The sequence below is a fragment of the Convolutriloba macropyga genome, chromosome 10 (assembly GCF_964194025.1).
Source record: "Convolutriloba macropyga chromosome 10, txConMacr16.3, whole genome shotgun sequence".
NCBI lineage: Eukaryota > Metazoa > Xenacoelomorpha > Acoela > Convolutidae > Convolutriloba > Convolutriloba macropyga.
The window spans coordinates 13496028-13516196 of NC_134477.1; the positions used below are offsets into that span (position 1 = coordinate 13496028).

General features: G+C 36.7%; 1 protein-coding gene across 4 annotated transcripts in view; it reads right to left on the bottom strand.

The window, feature by feature from the left end:
- Positions 1-20169, bottom strand: part of LOC142348299 (uncharacterized) — a 146959-nt gene that overhangs the window by 27754 nt on the left and 99036 nt on the right. For all 4 annotated transcript variants that reach the window (XR_012760719.1, XM_075399596.1, XM_075399597.1 and 1 more), the window contains exons 6-8: positions 3667-3979; positions 1964-2215; positions 983-1231 (exon numbers count right to left, since the gene is read on the bottom strand). Coding sequence is in view for 3 of the 4 variants with exons in the window: in XM_075399596.1 (XP_075255711.1) it covers positions 983-1231; positions 1964-2215; positions 3667-3979 (814 nt within the window). In the remaining variant the exon portion in view is untranslated. The remainder of the gene's footprint in view (positions 1-982; positions 1232-1963; positions 2216-3666; positions 3980-20169) is intronic.

Genomic DNA, 20169 nt, shown 5'->3' on the forward strand with positions numbered 1-20169 from the left:
TACGACTTGCAAAAGACTACATCAAGCGCGCACAAAAGAACAAAATTGAAGCAATTTTACGCCTCATAGAAAAGAAAAGGCAATGTCCAAAGAACAACTGCAAAAGCACGTTGGACCTGCTGATTGATGCTCAGCACTTCTTCGTCCAGTTCTAGCTTAATTAAATCTCTTTTTTTCTCTCTCTCTCTCTTACTTACTTATTCTTTCTTTCTTCCCCCTCTCAGACAGAACTTACCTTCCTGCCCCACAATGTCCAATAACAACTGCAAACGCGGCTAGCCAGAAGTACTAAACGACAAGTAATAGAAATCAGGAATAGCCAGTAAAAACCCTCCACGGTGATTAAAATGGCTTCGTACCCCAGTAACATTGTACAGTTTAGAGCCAAAGTCACAAATTAAAATTCAAACTCACAAACTCTTGAAACTGCTGTTGTAATAAACTTGATTGTTAATGGTTGTACATGAACTTCTTATTTAATCATTTGATCAAAACAAAATTGGTTTGCCAATACATTCCTTAAAATTAGCATTCTCAATGCCCGGGTTTAGACTTGTTAGTAACCATACAAGCATCAAATATGATCTATTAAACATCATACGCTATTTCTTTGCATGAAGCTTTTACGATTGACAGGAAACCATGAATGCGATTCTGTATGATTAGCGAGACATCACATATGACTCTTGTAAATTAGCAAGATATAATAAAACGATAAAGCCAATTATGACACTATTATGAGTACCGAGAAACTATTTATGACCAAATATAATTACACGGGAATCATTTGTGATCAAAGAATGATTACCAGGAGATTATACAAATCATAAAATCATATAATTTTGCATGATTCTCTGTGATTACCGAGACATCAAATATCATCCATGAATAATGCACGAGAGTGGGCGAATTGATCCATGTACGCGAGGATTACTTTACCAATCTATCGCAGAAAGGATAAGGATTGGTCATTGGCTCTTACCTTGGAGTGTCTCTGAAATCAGCAGTGTGGTCCTCATAATAACTGTACTTTCTACTCCTCTTCCTCCGTCTCCTATGCGAACCCTGGCTCCCTCCATCCCAAGAGCTCCTCGTAGATGAAATGACAGAAAACCCAGTTTCTGAGAACTTAATACCATTGTAGTACAGTGAATCGTCATCAGGATCTGGGTTCTGGGATCGGGATTGAGGTATTGCAGCAAAGGCGGACCGGCTATCGTCTCCCAAAATCCTACATAGGTACAAAGAATTCAATACCAACTGGAAGCCTTTTCCACGATATAACTAACGTTCTTCGTAACTAAAATCCATCGTTGAAAACGTATATACGAATCGTGAAAAGTGGGAACACGTTTTGGTCACTCGATTCCACAAAAAGCAAAATTTATTGAAATTTGCTTTTTGGACATATTGGCCACGTAGGGAAATGCGCAGCGGAAAAATGGTTTCATAGAGCACACATTTTTAATTGGAAAGAAAAAATGCGAAATCTGATTAAGGGTTGGAAGTGCGTCACCAAACACCCCAAGTCAAAACAATTTAAAGTTTGTTCAGACTTTGAAAACAACGGACATTGGTTCAACCTCGAATGAAAATATGAAAGCAACACCAGAGAAATATTTTGTAAAAATATTAGAGATGATGTCATATATAGCAAATTAAAAGTATTAATACTTTTAAATATTTAATATATGACATCATCTCTAATATATTTAAAAAATATTGCTCTGAAATTTGTTGTAGAGCACAGACAATGAGCGCAGTAAATGATATGATTTGTTGAGAAAAAGGGCAGTGAAATTTAGTTAGCAATAATAGAGAGTTAAAAATCAGAGCAAAATAATCTTGCTTGAACACTTTGCTTTTCTACCCAAGGTACGCACCTAAGAAATGAAAAGAAAGGAAGAAATTTAACAGATGAAACACTTCGAGAATTTAAAACTTGGTTGAAATCGATGCAAACCTGAAACTTTTGAACCCGTGTCTGTGAACAACAATGAATTTTGGGCTCCGAATCGAAACGGGGGGCTCGTTGCATAAGATATTTTTCTCAATCAATCTGTGCTTGTAGGCCAAATGCCTCGCTTTTTTGAAGAAGGGATTGGGCTTATTGTCCAAAATTGTCAAGTATCTCTTCTCATCATCATAGTTTCGATTTGAGTCTCTTACAGGAACTGCTATGCGGACAATTAAATCCTTCGAAGAGCCAGTTAATCTGATGTCGAACTTTTTCTTTTTGGTTTTAAAATTATAAAACATTTCGAATACGCGTTATTTTTAAATTCTCGCCAAATTGGTGCCCAAATTCTAAGAAACGAAAAACCCTCAACTCTGCCGGATATTCTACAACAGTTCCCAAAAGGTCTCAAAATTGCGTAGCCGCCCTAGTCCAACTCCGAAATTTATCAGATTTAGATTGTTATCTCATAGGCGTCTAGCGAGAAAGATGGATATCTTTCAAGAGTTTTTCAAAAAAAACTTTAATCCTTCCCGATCCCGCAAAATTTTTGTATAATCTTACAAGATTATCGAAAGATAGACATTGATATAGATTTTTGATTAGGCCATTACGAAGCAAAAAGTAGATTTGATTGTGTAATTTTACTTGAAAAATTTAGTGTTGTTGACGATCACGTTATAGGTTTTGACTACTTGTAATCATGAGTGGACAACAATGAAAGAAATCAAAGCTAGTTCAAATTTGCAACCATATTAAAAAATTCGTCGCATTTTTAACTTTTTCAACTGTTAAGTTCACAATCACCGTCAAAGATGTCCGCTCCCTCAATATTGTCTCTCCAATTACAGCATCAATCTTCACGATGTTTAATAAAGTGTCATTTATACGGAATTGCAATAAAGACTAATTGGTGATTCATTTCAAAGAAACCTCCCAATAAAAATTCTGGTTTTGAGAGAGATATCAGCTTTCCAAATACCAACCCATATTACGTTTTACGATAACAATTAAGGGTCTGAACTAGGTCTCAAGTATTTACTAAATGAATTCGAGCAATAAAGTCTCAGCTTATTTGCAGATTTTTCGTGCACAACGCTTATATTCCGCAGTTGTACACGTGATAAAAAAATCTTGCCTTTTTGTCAATGTTGTCCACAGTTAATGTAGTGTTTCTGATTGTCGACAACAGTTACGCAAAATGAAAAAAATTGACAAAAAATTGTCACTGTAGTCCACGAAAAAATTCAAATTTACAAAATGTAGCATTTGCAACGTAATGGAGCGAAGCAAGAGTTTTTGAGGACAAGCGTTATGATGATACTAACATTCCGGTAAAATGTAAGGATAACTATTGAAATTTTTGTGAGGAAACTCATTTTTTGGCAATGATTAATTAGGTTTTATATGATTAAGTTAAACGCATTCATAGAAATGAACTTGTTGAAAAATAGCAAAAACTATAGATTTTCTCTCTATATTCCGAAAACCATTCTTCGGTTTTTGAAAACTCGTAGTAATATAAAGAAATTAAAGTGTAGAAGACTTGAATCATGCTAAAGTATAGTGCAGTTGCACCTACAACAAAGTTCTTCGGAAGCTGCAACTTTGTCAGCCATGTATCAAGTAAGTTAGGGTATATCCAAGTTTTCAGTCTGTGCTTCTTGTATTGAAAAAAGTTTTTCTCATAATCAAAAAGAAAACGTTTCCTATTTTCCGTCTTGAATTTTGTTTCTGCTTGACGGTTTGAACTCTTTCCTTCTGAGTTTTGTCCTCCGTAACTGGAATTCAAACTTCGATTGTCTAAAATCTCACTTTTTTTGGACAAGTGGGAGCTCAAAATTTCATTTTCTGAGCCTTCATTTCCTGCTGAAGAGTTCGATTTGTCTAGAGTGTACGTTCCGTTTCCCATACTGCTGGTTGATAAATTGTCAACATCATTCGGGCTTTCCGATTTGGAGCTGTTGATTTTGCCCAAATCTCGTGCTTTACTGCTTCGTAATGTACTTGCGGAGTATAAGTCTTCAATTATATTGTAATCAATGAGCTACTATTTGAGTTACTATTACTAATATGAGATATATTGGCAAAATGCTGTAACAACATATGTTATACAACGTTTTCTATTATCTCAGAAGGATAGTTTTTGATGTAAGCAGTGGTATATAATATAACCGACTAACGTCGGACAAATTGCTCTCAAGCGACCGGCAAGCTGTTGGCTTCGTCAGTGGCTTGTGAATCGCATACTTGGAGACTAGTGAGCTGAAAGGCTGTAAGAGCACTTAATGCCCACTGGGCGCTACCTGTTTGTCCCATTTTTGTGGAAGAAAAGTGAAATGGCTCAGACGGAAATCGGTCAAGTAAAGAATCACATTAAAAAGATAGACAGGACTAATATAATTGCTACAAACTTCGTTTAACAGCAATTAATATTTTTTTTGTTTTCTGTTGATTTTTTGGAAAAATCTACTCAGCTTAGTTGAATGTTAAACTTCTCAGCTTAGTTAAAATAATTTTTTATTCGACAACTTTGACACTTGAACATGTCATGATGATCATAGTAGTATAAAAAATGACTAGAACCTCTAGGCGGACACTTTTTTGGCAGGTGATTTTCTCAGCCCGACAACAACGGGGTGGGACACTTGAAAATTTTTAAAATTTGAATAAAATGTCCCCCCTATTTTTGGGGTTCTAGTCGGATTTTTTGAAGATTTTATGGTGTTATATTATTATTTCGTTCGTCTTAATTTTTCTTCGGCTGTTTGAAACCAGTTCTTATTTGCAAACTTTGCTACTTTGTTTATTTAATTTCCCGCCAAATTTTGCAACGCTAGACAGGGGAGCGTCAAAATGACTTTGTTTTACACTGCATTTTGATCATTTTATTGCTTTGTAGCTTAGTATAGCAAATCCTGGCGTTCATATATCCGTTTTTAACAAAACCTAACCCAAATTTTAGCGAAAAATGTTCCAAATTTTCGGTTTTTTTGTCCCCCCACTAGATTTTTGGCGGCAGAATCTTAGAAAAATTGCCGACAGATCAAAAAATTAAACATATGGCAATTAAATAAAGGGTGACAGAGGAACTAAGGAAACCGGCTTCATAACAATTTTCGCTAAAAAAAAACAAAATCCTGGTTGAAAAAAACTTCGTCTGGTCCAAAATTGTTTACTGACTTTTGTCCAGAAATATTTATTATCTGAAAATTTAATTTACTGCTTGGTTGTTTCCTATATTCCGTTCTGTGGTTTGCTCTCTGTTATTAAGTCTTCGAATTGGCACACTTTTTAAGGATTTTTCAGATCAATTCTGCCCCCCCCTTGTATTTTTGACCCTCGGTAACAATATACGTGTTATATTATAGCATTATAGGATTTTATTATAGCAATATTATAGCAAGTATTCAGCATGCTGGGGGGGATAGTTTTGATTTTTCAAATATTTAACAGTCTAAAATTATGCAAATATGTTAAATTATGCAAGAATGCAGTAGTTAACAAAAATCCTAAACTATATATATATATATATATATATATATATATATATATATATATACATATTGAAAGTTTTGAGTAGAATCTCATAAGCTTTTCAAATAAGTTCGCCAATTTTGACCATCTTGCACTGTCGAACGAGTTCATGGAAAGCATTAATAGTGGGCAACAACCTACAAATCATTGTAAGTAAATGAAAAAAAAAATTGAGGTATCAAAGCTGGAGTTTTTTTAAAATCTTTAATAATACAGAAGGTAAGACTTTTTTTTGGTCTCTCAATTCTTTGTATTAGAAAAAGCTACGAAGCGAAAGGCATTGTTTCAAAAGGTTTAGAGATTAAAATTCAAGTCTTTGGTTCTCAAAATAATTGTTAATTAATAGATATTATGAAGTTTTAAGTATTCAAAAATTGATATTTGTACATCTTTCGATGGGCTATATGAATTGTTGTGTACAATCAATGAAGTTTTGAGTACACTTAAAAATTTAAAACACTCATCTTCACATTTTCAAATGACGAAAGTCTGCAGTGCCAGAAGTAAAAACGTCAGAAGTTGCTACTTAGCCAGAAGTTGAAACTCTTGACTTTCGTCATTTTAAAACGTAAAGTTGCGTGTTTTAAACGTGGTTAAGTGACTCTGCAGAAGTCACTTAGAAATTTTGACTTAATATCTTGAGCCGCTTTACGGGTCTCAATAAACACCAGAAGTTCTCAGTGACTTCAAGTAGAGTCACTTAATCATTACTTCAGGTACCATCAGAAGAGTTGGCCAAATTAAATTTTGCATCAACAGAAGCACTATCATTGATTTGAGTATTTGCCACTGTGGAAAGTGTAGGAATCCACGAATTTTCGATATTCAAGATCGCGTTGTCAAAGAGGGTATCAACGGACAACTACACATCACCCTGCGCAACAATTGAGTAAGAATTTTTTTTTAGTAGACCGGATATATTGGTAGGAACTATGTTTTTCAAAATCAGGTTCTACTGACATTTATTGGGTGTAAAGTGAATAAGAAAAACCCTGCATGTATGACAGAGGAAAAACTGACTTAATAGGTTCTCTGCGACACAAATGTTGTTGCAAAACGAACTTTCAAACATTTTGATATGTGCAGGAAGAACTGTGTTCTGTCACATGCCGTGGCAGATCAACCCCTCATGGTACGTCAGTGTCCCTCCCTATCACATGACCTCACTCACTACACACAAGAAATTTCTAGCCCAAAAATGGGGGACGGTACAAATTTAACTTTTTAAAAAAGTCAATTGGGCCATATAAGCCCGGCCTCAAGTGGTTTTTGGACAATATAGGTACAAATACAGGATGAGACAAGACTTTATAGTTTTGTTTTGGTTCTTCAGTCCTCTTCGATATTACTTTCTGTGGTTCTTGCTCGTCTTCTCTTTTTGGTAGGAAGTTGATCTTGCAGATTTTGTTGTTCAATTGTTACTGGGAGGTTGGCTGGCGGTTGTTCATCAATTGTGATTGGAGGTTGGGGGCTGCAATCTGAATCTTCTATCGCTTGACTAAGAATAAACTCATCGCAAGCTGCGTCCGTAGAAAAACCACTGTCCGAAAACACTGACAAATTGTCAAAATCTACCAAATTTTGATTCAATACGTCCTCGCTATAATTTCGCTGGTGAAAATCTGGGTCGGGAATTGAGGTAAAAATTGTGTTTAGAGTGCTATTAGTTTGTGGAACGTTTGCTGACTGTTGCGTTTGGCGCTTGTTTCTTGTCGGTTTTTGTTTTTTACCTGCTGCGAGCTATCCTGCGCCAGCTGCCCGCTTTCCTGCGCCTGCTGCCCGCTTTCCTGCTCGCTTTCGCCCAAGTCATCCGCGCCCCAATCGGGCTCATACTTTATTGATTTGAAGAACATATACTCTCTTATTGAACGATGACCATAGGGCAGCATGGAAACTTGGTCACTCATAATAAATCTTTTGTCATCGTAGCCTGACAGAGATTTATTGTTGACAACAGTTGTGTGCAGCCTGTGGTTGCTTGAGGCTATTCTTGTGTTGAGCAGACGCACCACCTCACCACCCAAAAGAGTTCGTTTGTACAGCTCATGGGTCATACGGCGGCGTGCATCTTTTGTGACTCCTTTTGCTGACTGCTTAGCGGAACCTGAAAACTAAAATCAAATCATTAGCAAATCCTTCCAGTTTACATGCTTGCAGTAAACTTTTAGTTCACTGCTAAAGCCTCCCGTATGCTTGTTTTTGTTGAATGTCTTATATAGTGAATGAATGGTTTTGAAAAAGACTTATACTGGCCTTCGGCGAGCTTGATTGAGTAGAGCTTGGGCTTCAGTCCACAAAACTCTGCGATTGGCTTGCTTATCATCTCGTCTTTGAACTTCAACGTGACACGGGCATTGTCCCTGTTGTACAGAGGGTGCTGAGCTGGGAAGTTTGAAAAATTGAACTGTTCAGCTACTGACTTTTTCCACTGTAGTTCTGCCAAGAAGTCTCTTGAGCGCACTTCATACACGAAAGAGTCCGTGTCTGAATAAAGCAAATTACAATCAAAGTTTTTCTTCATGACTTTGTAGTGAAATTTGAACATGAACTTCTTAGCCAAATCCAATATACAGGCACCTACTATTGTTGGTTTGTCCCAAAGAATTTCGGATTGCTGGAGACATACAGTGGCCAGCTCTTCACTAATATTTTTGGATGATTGATATTCTGGCTTGTCTGTCCACTTCAGTGTTTCCTCCTCCATTCGTGTCAACTTGACTTTCATACGGTTGCGTTTTCCCTCACAGGTTTTCCCGAACGATGAGTTGACCATCAATTTAAAAAAATCCTCCTAAAATTTAATCTGCGCTTGCTTTCTTTTTTCCGTATTTAGTTCCACATAGGGCGCCAACCACTTGTCCTGTCTAAATGATAGCACTCGATGGAGCTTGGTTACTACCAATCCTAATTCAACATAGAGCTTCAACGTTTGGTAGTGCAGTGTATAATGTTGTTTATCGAAAAGCGTCTGGATGAGATTTTTCACCTGAGGATGTTTTTTAATTTGCACATCAGCCAATAAATTGCACTGATAGTCGCCAAGCCAACATTCATCTATTGCTTCTTTTGTCGGCGCCAAGGGAAAATCTGAGTGAAGATCATGCAAGCTATCCGGATAACTGATGTCAACTTCAACAATATATCCTGTTTCATCGTCGTCCGGTGTGTTCAAGATTCGATTCAAAATTTCTTTGGCATTTTCATCTGTCCACTCACTTTTGTCAAACAACTCGAACTCGCGCAGGGGAAGTGGGAACTTTTGCATGATTCCACCGTAAATAATGAAATGTTTTTTGGTTTACAGTCCGGCATGAATTTGTTGTTTGCTCGACAGAGGCGTTTACTGTATACGGAACTAACTCCTCCCCTGATCAAACTTTCTACCATGTCGAGGTGTTCTCTCTGTGTTAGAAGATGAAGTTCCAGCTTGAAAACTTTAAGCATGGCATCACCTGATAAATTTGATGCAGTGTAGTTTTGGCAACAATCCATTCCATATGTTTCATAGCAAAGTTTTCTGAAGCATAGTACTACAGCAGCGAGGAGGAAGACATTTGTTTTCAAGAACAAAATGTAGTAATTGAACACTTCAATGGCTCTCGCATTCTCTTCATCAGTGACTGTTACCTCGTACTGCTGCAAACTGTTTGTCCACATTTCACGAGGAGGGAGTTGAGTCTCTTTTAGTTTTTCGTAATTTTCTATATAGCAATACGGGAATGAGCCTTTTTGTTTCAACATATTGACTGATGAGTCGGGCCACATTTCGAAATGTTGTTCGAGCAAAGTGAATTGATCAGCTGGCAGGTTCTGCACCAACTTGTCAAGTGATGTAATCATGAACTTGAATGAGTCCAAAAGTCTTATATACTCATACTGGCTAGTCCAAACACCTTTCTTGTTTTGTGATGCTTTGATATGCACTCCAATTTTCAACCAGATGAATTTCTCACTTGTGCTTGGGACCACTGAAATCGTATTTTTCTCATTCAAACTTTGTAGTGCCAGTAATACATGATGAAGGTCGTAATTTGCCAAATTGTGAGCAAACAGCGGTGTGAAATTTAAAGTTTTGCGTTTTAAATTACACTGCGCATGAGCCCATCCTAGAAATTTCCCTGTAAAATGACAGTGGTCTAACACCGTGGGACCTTGTTCAGATGTATTCAATTCGGTTTCACAAAACCAGCACAAACTAACTTGATCTTTGTTAATTGTTGGCACGCCAGAGAAGTTTTTGTGTTGTTGTTTCACGTCGTAAATATCCCTAGCAATTTGTTCGAGTGATTTAAAAAACTCCATCATGACATTCGGACCACATTTGATATCAAAGAAAATTGGCTTTGTTTCATTCAAAGCAACGAAGAGCAAAGCATAACTGCACTGAGTTCTGTTGCGTGTTCTCATTTTCAACAATGGGTTCAATGATTGACTAAAAATCAAAAAAAACCAACTATCCGCGCAAACAATCTGGCTTGAATGTCTTTGAATTCAAAGTTTTGCTGCTCCACTTTCGGCATTTTTATTATTGCTTGTGTGTTTTGATAGCATATTTCTTCATGTCGCTTTTGTCTATCCAATGATGAGCTGACGTGGAAACAGTTTCGACACAAATGGTTGTCAATGCCCTGATGTTTTCCAAGATATTTATGGATCAGTCCCTTGATATTTGTAATGAGAACATAGTGATGCATTGATCCATCACTTAGCATGAGCAGATCAAAGTTAAATCAAAGTTTTGATTTTTTTGATATGCGGAAAGGAATCAGTTTTTTGTTCGAGTGACGGAAAACATTAACGCGTACCTTGTTGAGCTGTTCAAACTTTTCCATTTGGTGGAAAGCCATAGGCATCATGAAATCGCCAACCAGTTGTTTTGCTCTGGGGTTTTCTGAACTGTACATAATTGGATTTGATTTCTGTCTCCATGAAGCATCGGTGGGTATCAGCGCTGGTCCAAATAATTGATGGTATTGAGCGGTGTAACAGTAGAGAAAACATTTTCCGTCTTGTCGATTGCGAATGTTCAATAAATACTGACATTTTGCTAGCTCAGTTGGCAGAGCTAAACAGGAAGAAGCAGCAATTGGTTTTGACCTAGCAAATCTAAGTTCAATGTTTTCAATGCTATCTACTGTCCAGCCACTGCCATGCGAGGCAAAATTGTTCAATGAAAGCAGCATTTGTTCAACCATTCCAGCAAAACAAGGTTTGCTCAGCCCTGTGAAATCAACCCGCTGCATTTTGAGTTGATATATATCTTGATTTATTCTGGTTGGCTGCTAGTATTCTCATCCGTCGATGGTTTTGTGAGTTGAACCAGAGCGCTAAACTGTAGTTTCTGTGCATGGTTTTGTGTGTTGAGTTGAACAATGTTTTCAATCTCATCCCGTTTGCAACGCATGAAATTTAGCAAATCTATTTCATGCTCTCCCACTGGTATGTCATAGGTTTTCAACAAACCACCGAATGCTTGCTCGGAACAAAGAATTCCCAGGTTTTGTTTGTTTTCCGGATCAGCGTCCCAAACGGGCAGCCCATGGTTTTTGTTCATGTGCTCCATGAACTTCAAGCTGTCTGTGTAGAATTGGTTACAGTATAGACAATAACGTGGGCGGGTTGAGTTGTGTTGTTGATTCATGTGCGCTTCCAGTTCGACATTTTTTTCATTAGCAAATGCACACTCGTCACACACAAATTTGTTTGTTTGCACATAATGTTTATGCACAACCTGCATGTGTCGACGTAGGCTGCGTTTGTCTGAGAGGGTTTTCGGACAAACTGTACACTTTACTGAATTCATTGCTGGGGTAAGAACTGGAGACAAGCAGGAAGAAATATAGGAAAGTGAAATATTAATAAAATTTTAAGGAGAATGAAAACGATTTTTTGAAAATTAAATGAGAATAAGATTGAGAAGGATTTCAGGCAAATGAGTTGAAAGTTAAGGCAAAAAGCAAATGAGAAAAATTTAGTGTTGGTGGGCACACATTTTCAGAACACTCTCAACCAATCACAGCGCGCGTCTCTTTTGTTTACTTTTCGAAGAGAAAGCTACTGCTCCACAAATAGTGGTTGGGGGCAGCAAGTCTACCAGACTGTTGTGTCAATATCACATAGATGCACATGTTTACCTGCTTTTCTAGTTTTTGTTGGTTCATCGCAGGTGAATCGGAGATAACAGTTTTACCTCTGATTTACATAGCCTAGTTTTGTTTCATTTTCTATACTGAATAATAGCAATTGGTGAAATATATTTATTGACTGTTTGTCATGATATGAAAAAAACCAAAATTTAACTGGGTTTATTTCAAACCGGTTTGTTTTTGCCTATTTGTTTACAGCAATGTCTCCTATACTTGTCTGTTCAATGTCTGAATTTCTCCGCAACGCCTAAATCCTTCTCTAAAAAAATCATGCTATGTCTAGCGCTAAGATTGATTGTTACAGAAAATTAAATTGAGAACTAGTTTAAAAAAGGAAACACAAAATTCATACCTTGGAACACAATTAAAAGCAACAAATAAAATGTTCAATATGTAAATGAGTTTGAGGAAGTTTTGTTTTGTTTAGAAACGAGATAACTTGATGACCTTCTTGGCCGGAGCGTAACATTGATTCAACGGAGGAGTTTCATCGATGTTGACGTCATCAGAAAAATTGTTAGAAAGCAATGGGAGGCTTTTTTCTGGAGTGTTGGTTTCTTCAATTGGCGACTGAGACTGATCAAAATTCCAAAAATCTGCTATCTGCTCAACCTCTTCTAGTTGACCCAGTTGATTTTCCCAAATTTCAATGCAGTCGTTATCGTAGTCGGCAAAAAGTTTTCTTGTGCGCTTGGTCAATTTCCTGACGTCCTGCTTTTTTGTTTGAATTGGAGTAATACATCAATAATATCGGGGGGCATAAGGAGACTCTTGTTGTCTTGATGTTTTTTCTGGTGTTTTTTTAAGCTGAAATAAATCGTTTTGTTTTGTATATTCAGGTACTGGTTCAATGTAATTCACTGGTATAATAAAGCTGTTTTTTGTATGCCACAATTCATCATAGCTTGTCATCATAGCTTTCCTTGACAAGGACAATATTTTCAAAATTGTGACACATTCGCAAAAGCGTTCGGCTGCCCCGCTCATTTGTTTTTGAATTTCTAAATATTCTGCAGCCATATTTCGAGCAAGAAATTAACAAAAAATGTTAACAATATGGAAAATTTTTTGGTTATTTTCCTGTTTTAAACGGTAAATGCGAGGAATTTTTTCCAATAGAGAATGGAATACATATTTAACAGCAAAGTTCAAGAATTGAAAAAGTGTATTCAAAGTTTAAGGAACTGAACCGAAATTCAGATACAGGCATGAAAGACAATTGTGGAAACAAATAGAGTACCAAATGACTGGAAATAATGTAATAAGATGCCAGAGAACTGCGGAAACTTGAACTGATATTGAACAACGTGAAAGAGCAATAATGGAAAGAATGAAAAAATGTAGCTGAAAAATTTGTTTATTTGGCGTAATTATTGCAGTATTATTCCGTCATGTCTATAAATAGAATTGTGTCATATTGACGTAAGGAAGCTAAACTAAACTGGAATGCTCTCGAGAAATATGAATAGATTCCAAGAGGCGAGCCAGTTTATCCATTGCTAATGCAAATCTACCAGCTTTAGAATTTAATGGTCGGGACTTGTAAAACTGTTTTCTGCTATGGCCTTTATAATGCTTGGCCCGGCGATGTTGCATTAGTGAATAGAAATTTTTAAATTGCCTTGGACAATTGTGACATAGCTGATATAGAGTTGTATAAATTTGTTTACACGCGTAGGTGGGTGGGTTTGTTTGCTCAGCTGTTATCTTGTCTAGACATGTTGGCGTGGGATTTGAAATTGTTTACATTCCAATAAACAGTGAAGTACTAGTCATTTATCATTGCAGATTACTTTGATACAGTTTGTCTCAATATATGTAACATTATGGGTAATGATTTGTCTAAGGATGCTGAGTACAGTGACTTTCATTTGGATCTCTCTCTCAATGAAAAACGGCTTGTTAGGGCTGCTGTTAAGACTTATCATACCACTGGCGCCTATTTATCCTTGAAATTGTTCAAACGTGATAGTGAACAAGTCGATTGGGATTTCAATAAAAAAATTACACTTTCGGCGCGAGAGTTTTGGTTGAAATGTCAGAACATAGAAAAACTGGAACAAATGCTTGATCAACCAGTTGGATTGATCGACTCACTTCTAAAACCGGATTTAACTGATGAATCAAAGCGTCCAGCAAAACAGACCGGCAAAACACCGACTCAGCGCCGAAACAAAATACCAAAAACGTCTGTGAAAATCGATGAGGATTCGGAATAACTTCTATTATACCTTTTGCTTCCTGTCATTGTTTATGCTTTCATAGTTAGTTCATTAGCTTTTTCTTTTTTGTTCGTTTTGGTTGAGGCAATGTAAGAGAACAGTCCTGAATATTTCAAGAAATTTCCAAAACATTTCAAGTACAATATTTGTGAGACGGAGCCAAAACTTGAAAACACAACAATTGAAAATTTTGCATATGGTTATCATTCATCTGCAACAGATATCGAAGGTTGTACATTTGGCTCCAATCATTATCATGTTATGTATGAATTGGTTTTGCAGGATAATAATATATTCGATTCTTTTCATTTACCTGAGTTGATACCGTGTCTCGTTAACTGTTTCAAATTACATATTCAGCCTACGCAAAAAGATTTTGTTAAACGTGGTGCAATAATTTCACGACGACTACATGTTGTTGTTGAGTACCTTTCAAAATCAACTTCTTCTTCTTCAGTTACCAAGAACCAAAAACAACTTCCAGCACCCTTGAGTGAGGCAACAGCGAAATCTATTAGTACTTTTACGTCCAACAAACGTTCTTCTACAGTCCCTGATGTAACTATGAAACTATTTTGCCAGCTTATGCTAGGTGAACACTCTTTAACTCTTTATCAGATAATGGATATTCTTCTTAGTGGCCACTGGAGTTTTGTGAGAGAAACCTCAAAACTCTTTCATAACTTTTCAATTTTGTAAAAATTGATATTCAAAAAAATGTTGTTGTTGTTTCAAAGTTAAATTAACTTTTACTTCATATGTTTTACAAAAGCTAGCAACTCTAATTCATTTACATCAGATATAAATGGAAATTTCTCACTATAAAAATAATGAACAATATATATGCAAAATAAACCACAAAGCTGAGAGTCTGAGGATTGCAAAGGAGACTGAATGTCTCTTCTATCTTCCATGATGTCCATCATTATCTCCAAGTCTCTACACTGTTGTAAAAATGTTGAAAATATCCTTGTAGGTAGTAAAGGGTAGAGCCAATGGTTCCGCAAAATATATTATTGGGTATACATATCGTTTAGCTAGCACTACCCAGTGGGTTCCAATAGAGTTGCATCGTGATGCATTAACAATAATAAATGTGTTGGTTTGCAAGTTCAGAGGATAATTATCAGCGGCATAAACCCCTCTGAATTTGACTTTGAGTTGTTTACACTTTTTCACTTGAAGATGAATTTGGTCTTCGTCCATCAGTACGTGATCATGGGAAGAACGTTTTTAGATGCGTTTGTTGCAGAGTCAATGTAGATTGTAGATGCTTTTTCCCCAAGAAAAAATATTTCAACGTTATGAGCTAACGCTGCATCAAACTTTAGTTCGACAGACAATGATGAATTTGCGAGCTCTGGATGAATAAGGTCTTGAGTTGCCTCTTGAGTGCTGGTCAGATCAAATACCATTATATAATGGTTTGCAAACTCACTCAGAGGTATTCCATGGCCATTTTCTACATAGGCTAATGCACTCATTGAATTGTAGTACAACCTCTTGTTGTCAGTTGTTGACATTGGAGTTTCGGGCCGTTGCAAATCAATTTTGATAAATGGTTATCTCTCTTAAACCAAATTTGTGATATTGGAGTGGATTAGCGGTGTTGGTACCAATGAATGCTGTACCAACGCATAATAAAACAATGACTCTTCTAATTGGCTCTTTAATGAAAATATCCTAATGTTTCCAGCTTTGTTGGCCTGCTGTAGCCAAGAATGTTTTGGTAATTACTTCAATGTATCGGTAAATTGCCGGAGTTTTCAATAATGTCTTCTCAATTGCACCTACAACATTATCTGACACCGTCATCTTCCTGATAAATAAATTAGCCTCATCTATTTTAACCTTGTAGTGTTTCGCTGCGTCTTCGCTGATGACGGCAAAGTCATCTTGAGATCTTCTCATTGAAATGCGTAACGTAACTCCACTTACCAAATGTTTCTCACATGAAAAGAAATCAACCGCTAACTTTCCATATAACGTTAGGCGCGCGGATTGTCGGACTGTTCTTTTTCTTATATCTGATATTGCTGCTGGAATAGTGCCGGGGTTTTCTTCATACTCGTAACCCTGACTTTTCAGCCAGGTTTTCTTTGCGTCTGTCCCATGAGAGAATTCAGTTTCTATGAAATTTTGTGTGCATAGTGTCCATTTGCTGTAGAAATTTTGATACCATTTGCAGAAACAGTACAGTCGGCGAAAAGTGAATGAAGGATATTATTAGCAAAAAATGGAAGATCACTGGCATTAGCGTCACCAGCTGTGTAGCGCAAATCCGTTTCATCTGTTTGAAGTATTCGACACTTGATCTCCAGGTAAATTATTTGCAAGTCAATAAAATTGTTGCGATCACCAACAAATTCAAATTCCAATGATGATCCTGAAGGCGAATAAAGCAGTCCTGTTTTTTGCTCGAATGATTGATCAAATGTTACCAGCAAAGGTGGTTTTTCAAATAAGTCTAAAGAACTGTGAATGGCTTCAGATGGTATTACAATATTAGTTCGAATTTTTCACTCGCGAGAAAAAATCCACACGACTCCTTTTCGGACGGGGTTTTCGAAAAATGATTCTTCTGGTTGACATTTTTTTTTTGGTTTGAGCGAGGTCTCGTGTATTGTCGTCTTTTTCGTCTAATTATTTTACGACCTGATGCAATACGTGATTGAAGAGATCCACCTATTTGTTTGCGAGCTGTTTTGGCTACTGTACTTTTCAGTGCGTGTTTTGCTGACTTTCTTTTGGTTGCAACTTCTACTAACTCCGGTGCTCCTTGAACCAATAAATCACGACCAATCTTTTTTAATGCGGGCCAGAGACATTTACGTGCTAATGGCAGAGCAACTCTTCCAATACCTGCAGCCAGGGCTCCAAAACCGCTGCCTCTTTTTCTGTGGTGTCCGGAAAAATGCGGCATTGATTGAGATGCTTGATTGCTGTAGTATGCCTCCATATTAAGTAATTTTTTTGGAATTTTAAACTGACTATAACTTTTCCGGTGCCAGTGAAAGGAATTAGTTTTCCAGTTTCGTTTCTCAACTCTACCTGGATGTTTTGAATATTGTTTGATAATATTGGCTTGTAATCCAAATTTGTGTAGGACTTGTGGTGTATGGGTGTCACTGTATTTATGCTACCGTTTCTCAAACGTCTTTCAGAATCAATGATTTTTATTACCGGAGCTCTCACATCACCAACGTTCTGATGTTCAATTATATCAACGTATACAAATATTAATGGTGATCCGCAAGTAATATCAACTGGAAAATCTCCAACATGTCTGTTCAAAGGGTTGCCTGCATTTTCTGACTTGAAACCAATATGAATCAAATCAGAATTCGAAATATCTTTTGTTCCTTTAAAACCGAGAATACTGGGTACTTCTTCATCTTCGAATGACAAACCTTCGTTAGGTCCAAATTTCAAAACCAACTTTTGCGTTACAGTGTCAAAATCATAGTCAAACTGTTTCATTTGAGCGATTTGAAAAATTTCTTCCAGAAGCTCTTCTGAACTGCTGTATATACATTTGCGAATTCTTCGAAGTTGTCCGGTGCGGTTATGTGAAGCATCAAGTTCAGCGCCAGAACCGACATACGCAACTATTTCGGCTGAGTTTACATTATTGATGTTTGATGGAAATGATATTGAAGCAAGGGCAACTTGCCAATCTCCATCTAACTGAAATTGATGAGCAAGTTGATTTCGGAACCTGGCCATAGTAATATTGGTAAAAATTCCCATTGATGCATTCGATATGATATCAATAGTAAATTCTTTATTAATACTCATGTTTATTCTTCGACAGGAAGGACGTTCACTTGGACTAATTCTGGTTCATAAAATTTACGTTCAATTATAACGTTGTTTGCGTCTATAAGGTTGTATGTTGGTGGACTGAGGGTGGCAACCTTGAATACTGTGAAGACATTGTCTGTGTAATTTTGTTTATAACCTTTCCTAAATATTTCTTCTGGCTTTGCAATCCGAACCAGCTCTCCTTCTTCGTATTTCGGTTTGTACTTTTTTGTGCTAATTGCTAGGGATATTAGAAACGGTTCATGTTTTTTGAAAGTTTTATAAAGGGCAAGTTGGGTAACACGATTAAAACGACTGTTTATAGTATTTACAAACTGGGGCGATTCCTTAATATAAGTCCAAGTCCAATTTTCCTCCAGGTATTTGTGAATAATGTTATTGAGCGATCGAATATTCCTCTCAGGAAATGCCGACTTGGTTTCGTTTTCTGTTGTATATAAATGAATCACCTTCTTTTCACAAAATTTTTTGGATTCACCTTTAAACTCGGATCCCTTGTCTGTTCAAACCCTTTCCGGTTTTTTCTGTTTGATCATTTTTTTGAACGCTTCAACAGCGTCTTTTGCATAAAAAGCTTTCATTGGTTGCACTCGTAGGTATCGCGATAAAACATCAACAGCCACCAGAAAATATTTGACTCCATTGTTGTGTTGGGCAACTTTATCCATATACGCCACATCGACAGACCAGATTTCGTTTATTCTGTATGCAACAGCTTTTAGTCACGGAAAAGTTTTTCTGAATTGTTTGTTTTTTGTGTATGGGGCTTTTGACTGAAGGTATTGAACCACTTTGGATCTTAGTAAACCACTGGCTTTCTTCAAATTAGCAATGCTACCAAAAGCTGCACTAGTTTTTGTGTATAATTTGTTCAATTGTTTATCGTGAGAGGAAGTAATTTGTCCACGAGCTAGACGGTTGGATTTCGTCTTTTGCATCTTCAAAGCTTCTGTCATCGTCGCCAGAAGCTTTTGATTCTTCTGTTCTCGAGACTCCTGATTCTTCGTTTTCTGGTTTATCCTCAAACAACTGTAACTTTTCGTTTAGTGATAAGGCAAAAAAATTTTTTTGCGGATGTATTACAAGTTAATTGTGAACTGATATCTAGAAAATTCAGGACTTTGTAATGTTCAAGTGAAAGCTTAGAGGTTGTTTCTTGTAGATCTTAAAGAAAATCTGCGACAAGAATTTCCGTGCTTGACTTATTAACCATTAGTCTCTTTTGTCTGATCCAGCGATAAAGATTCTGACTCGTTTATTTTTCCCAATATTATGCTCGCTTTTTCAAACTTTTTTCTATCAAGGTGTTTAATATCTCTCAAAACTCGCTCCCTGGAAACTTTTGTTTCAATTTTGTCATCTCTAGTCTCATTCAACTCATCTTTGACATTCTCCAAAATATTATCTGTCTGCTGTTGCGTGTCTTGTTGCGTGGTAGAAGGTGCTGGTAGAGACTTGCTTCTTTGCAACAGTGATATTTGTTTTGCTTTTTCTCGGACATTTTTATTGTTGAGAAGTTGGGCAATTTGAGGTTGTTCATTCGCATACATTTGGCGAGGAATTAGCACAAACTCTTTAGTGTGCATTTTGCTCCAGAAAAGCAATACAAGGTAACGCAATGATTTTAATTAGACGGATTCAAGAATCTGATCGAAAATTTTTGATTCTCTCGCCTTTCTGCAAGTTTTCGTAGTGAATTCTCAAATTTTTTTAATTCAACTTTATTGATTGGTACAACTCAAGACAGTACGTTCATCACACAGTCACTTAAAAACCAAATGAAATCGCCCTGATGTAATATTTCTATTTGTGATGTGTTCTCATTCCTCTTATTTGCCCATTGCTTGAGCATAAGCAAATGCTTCTTTTTCATTTGTAATTGTTGTAATGACTGCTTCAGGGGACGAAAGGTAAAAAATGGAAGGATCCGGTCCAATTAGTTGCGATGAAAAACGTAAATCCTGGCTGCTTTTTGGGTCGAGGTCAATCATCAAATGTCCAAAGGGCTCCGCAGTTGCTAGTTTGTATTCTTCTTTTATCAGTTGGAGACAATTCACCTGTTTTCCAAGGTTTTCAAAGCGACTTGAATAATTTTATGTGTGTTGTATTCAGATCAATGGTTCTGGACCATTTGCCTTGATGGAACATATTATGCTTGACGTATATAACATATAATTTGCAATGACGTCCTGAGGTAGCTATGTTTACAAATTCTTTATCGTTGAAGATTTCTTCACATGAATCGTCATAGACAAGCAGACAATGAAATAGATTTTTTGTTATATCAAAGCCTGAGTATTTTAGAAACTCAATCCCTGGTATAACTCGTTGCATATCTTTGAAAAGGGGTTGGAACTCTTTGTAAAAATATTAAATTTTCTCAAAACATGGATAAAAGGTCGAACCTTTTAGCATTCGAAACAAGAGTTCTGTTTTACCAAAACCACTTGGTCTTACAATTGACATGAATACCCTGTCATGT